Source organism: Agrilus planipennis, unplaced genomic scaffold (genome assembly GCF_000699045.2).
Source record: "Agrilus planipennis isolate EAB-ADULT unplaced genomic scaffold, Apla_2.0 scaffold239, whole genome shotgun sequence".
In the NCBI taxonomy this organism is placed as follows: domain Eukaryota; kingdom Metazoa; phylum Arthropoda; class Insecta; order Coleoptera; family Buprestidae; genus Agrilus; species Agrilus planipennis.
Window position 1 is genome coordinate 397762 of NW_020442381.1, and position 4142 is coordinate 401903.

The following is a 4142-nucleotide window of genomic DNA, read 5'->3' on the forward strand; positions in this document are numbered from 1 at the left end:
AAACAAAGCTTATATACTACCCAAGAAATAGTCTAGTTTGCACATTATTGGGAATTAGAGCAATATGCCATGCACGTGAACTGCGATACATTAATTACTTAAGAAGGCTAAAACAAAGTTTATATACTACACAAGAAATAGTCTAGTTTGCACATTATTGGGAATTGGTTGTCGGTGTGAGAAACGCGCTGATTACTATCTATTCACATCGATAACTCAAGTAGGTAATTGCTAAGAATTTATCTTTCCTACCTGCGGTACTAACCTCTTGATACCAAGAAGGGTACCTTCATAAATACCTTCGCAGTGACACAACTATATCAGAGCCGGGCAAACTTTAACTTCGGGTCACTCCATACCCTTTGGTGAGTACGAGAGAATATACAGTAATGACCCATATTGCTTTCCCTTTTTCTTCTCATGTCACTCGCACTCGCAGGAGCAATTAGGAGCTCCTTGGCTATCCTGAGGAGCACTCGGGAGTCAAAACAGCCGAGTTTGTCCGACTCTGAACTATATAATGTCATTAAACAATTAGGTTTTTCGCTGAATTATCGGTATGGCTAATTATGTAGTGCATACCTATACCTGCATACGGCCTGTTCGGGTGTGTTGACCCGGGGAAATTTAGGGGTTGTGGCCGAGGAGCGTTTAGTTTTAAGACGCAAAACCACTTTTATATTGTATCAATAACATAAGATCAATTCAGACTACCCAACAAGTAACAAGCATCTTTTTGAATAGCAAGTAATATTAGTTTTAGTTAATTAGTGTGTATGTACAGGATTATTAAACGTATTATATATATTTAATCGACATACATATAGATTTTGTGTGATCAATTACTGATCTATGCCATACAGCAGTACACCGACGGAAACAACAAAAAATTTTCGTCAAGCTAGCCAACAGTAATCATACCGGTCGTTAGAGTAAGTGTACATGGTTTCTTGGAATAAATAAATGTTGAATGTACTTTCCGAGGTACAACAACCCGATATACCAAATTGTGTGGAAGGTCCTTTCAAAAAAGAGCAGGACAGCCCGAGTTTATAAATAGAATAGTTTCGGTTTGTAGATTGTTTCGGTTCAATGGAGCTAGTAAGACCCTTTTGAAGCCCAGTTGCGATTTTGTAAAATATAACGTAGTGAAGTTGAGACCTATCGTCGCATTTAGATAAATAATCACAGTGTTATTCTATTGAATTTTAGCAGAGATATATCATACAAAACAATATAACATAATTGCAATATTGTTTTCTATGATATCAAAATGAATAGTTAACTACTACTAATAATGGCAAGTGATCTTTTTATTATTTTTTTTTTGTTTTCAAGTTTACTATAGTAATTCCATAGTTTCGCTAGAAATTCGATCATTTTAATTACTTATAATAAAAACAAATAAATAACAAAAAACTAATAGAGATGGGTATAAGGGAGTGTAATATAGACAGATAGAGGGAAAAATTCTACAACTGCATTTGAAAAAATATACAGCACATTCCAAACACGTTTTGATGGTTCGAAACTATGCAAATTCGGTATTAAATTGTCATGACCATGTATAATACTAAACTACTTTTAACGTAACTGTAATAAGTGACGGGCTTCCCCCTATATTCCTTCTAAATTCAATACTTCAGCTTGCATAATATCACCCTGTAAGCGCGGAACATTTGCCTCGTAATTTTGTCGTAGTACTGTATAGATACGTAGGGTTGCCATACGTCCCGTATATACGGGACTGTCACCGTATTTAAGTACCACGTCCCTTAATGTTACTTGTCCGGTTTTTGTCCCGTTTATCAATATTTCAATATACACGTNAAACGAATGCTAATTAAAATTTAATATAATGTAAATTATAAATAAGTAGAGATAGTTACGATTAAGACTGGCTGGTGTTGGAAGATAAACGATCCCTATATCATTATCTTGTAATTGATTATTGTACTGTTCATGCATTTTAAATCTGGAGGTGCGAATCACTTGTTGAGAAGGTTCATCTTCAAAAACTTTCTGTGCCCCAAGAATTACTTCCAATGATTGCAATCTGTTAAAAGAAATAAAAAGTAAAATGCAATAAAGTGTATTGGGCAATGACCATAAAAACTAAGACTAAATTCCTTACCCACTGGATAAACATCTGGCAGCTGTTAACACGTATCTTCTGGTGATGAGAGACCCTCCACAAAATCTCACCCCATCACTGTAGGTACGTAACAAAGCTGCCTAAACAAACAAAAAAAAAAACAATTACATTGTAAGCAGTTTGCCGCGAATTTGCCTTCAATGAACCTTCACATTTAAATTGCAATTTAATACTAATGGAATTTGGAGCCGATTTAATAGTTTCGGCTACTTTACTTTAAAAGCAAACCTATAAGCATCCTTATACTATTATGAACACGTTACCCCGCTAATTAACCCCAAAATTTCGATCAAACATCACATATTCTAAATATTTTCTATGCCTACTTGGTATGGTAATGAGCCCGGTGAAGCTTCATTCCCTCCCACGATCTTTAAACCTTCGGACGATGCAAGCCTTTGGAGTCCTGTGGATGCTGTTTTACGAGAAGTTTTAGACCAATCCCTAGTCACGTGAGCCTGTAAAAAACAAAAAATAAATTCAATTATGATCATACATATAAAATTAATCAAATATTCCTTAAAAGTTTTATGTATTAGGTTTACATGGTATAACTACATACAGATAGAAAAGGATCCATTTAATAGCAACAATCGTTTATTTGCAATTTTTACTTCAGTGCACGATTCGATTACTTAAGGAACATTTAAGAAATAACAGCATCACTATTTGCTGCAATCCAGCTCAAATACGATGTTACCCTTGTAAAGGCGCTTGGATCTCCAGCTTGACAATCAGGGTTACCTATAAATGAAGCTACACCAACCTGTAACAGATAAAATAAAATAGCAGTGTTAATGTTCACGTGGATTTTATTAGATTATTATTGATCACTTTTTTGATTTAACAAAACGAATGCAGTTTACTATTCATTGAATTACGGAACACTTTTTGAGGATAGATAAATAAATAGATAGAAATATAAATACGAAATCTTCATATCAATAGTGACACAAAGATAAGTACATATTTTATAAAGCAAATCATTCGCTTTGTGAGTTGGCACGTGATTTAGAAGAAGGCACAAATGGGTAGCACAGTTTTTAAATGAAAGCCATCTATTCAGGGGCGGCCTTAGTCATTGGAAGGTTCCGGGCGGGTAAATTTTTGCGAGGCCTTCGTCTATGTGGAATTCACTTTAATGCTGCTTGAAAAATGCAGTGATTCATAAATAAGTTTACAGTTTTAAACTTGTTTATCGAAAATTAAAAGAAATTGATAGCAAATTTGCGGCTTCTTTTAAGACTATTAAGAAATTCAAATAAACATTAGTAGTATGTACTATTACTACCTGATATTTTTCTAATTAGATTGTTGCGCGAGGGTGCAAGGCCCCTACAAGAGCGAGGCCTCGGGCGGTTGCACTGTTCGCCACCCCCAAGGGCCGCCCCTGCATCTANTCCATGAGGCCGTCATAAATGGTTTTAAACAAAACGTGGCGTTTGTTTATAGAAATATACATATTTTCTTCTTATTCATACACATATTGACTTAATATTTCTAAAGTGATGTGTAATTACCAATTTCCCATTGACGACCAGAGGTCCACCAGAATCTCCAAAACAAGTGCCTTTAATGTCATCTCCCCCAGAACAAATGTTTGAGTTTGTAATGGCAGGACCAAGCTGTATTCTACACACATTGTTTTGTACAATGGGAACATTGACATATCGCAGTACTTCGCTTATATCGTTGCTATCAGCATAAATGAATCCCCAACCACTTACAATTGCCTGACTTCCAACAAAATTATTCGCAGCGTCAGCTCTACTGGGAAGCGGAATCAGTTGAACGTACTCTGTGAAGAGAGATTATTATAATCAATAGAAAAGCAAACAGAAATCGCAAATTTATAGGTAGCGGTCCTCTTCAACGTAATTGTAGAAGTTAAATTAAAGGATTGCAAACAACCTACATAATCATATTCTAATTAGTAAAATTTTTTCTTGTAATTCTTTCTTTAAATAAATTCTGCTGCAGAAGTAAT

The 4142-nt window shown here is 35.1% G+C and overlaps 2 protein-coding genes across 2 annotated transcripts in view; both read right to left on the reverse strand.

Annotated features, from left to right (window-relative positions):
• The window catches only part of LOC112906254 (brachyurin-like), a 13110-nt gene extending 10375 nt beyond the window's left edge, over nucleotides 1-2735 (reverse strand). Inside the window, exons 1-4 of the mRNA XM_025980101.1 lie at nucleotides 2718-2735; nucleotides 2482-2613; nucleotides 2135-2235; nucleotides 1890-2056 (exon numbers count right to left, since the gene is read on the reverse strand). Of these exons, the coding sequence (XP_025835886.1) occupies nucleotides 1890-2056; nucleotides 2135-2235; nucleotides 2482-2613; nucleotides 2718-2735 (418 nt within the window). The remainder of the gene's footprint in view (nucleotides 1-1889; nucleotides 2057-2134; nucleotides 2236-2481; nucleotides 2614-2717) is intronic.
• LOC108741715 (brachyurin-like) overlaps nucleotides 2735-4142 on the reverse strand; it is an 11120-nt gene continuing 9712 nt past the window's right edge. Inside the window, exon 5 of the mRNA XM_025980102.1 lies at nucleotides 2735-2921. Coding sequence (XP_025835887.1) covers nucleotides 2802-2921 — 120 coding nt within the window. The 3' untranslated portion in view covers nucleotides 2735-2801. The remainder of the gene's footprint in view (nucleotides 2922-4142) is intronic.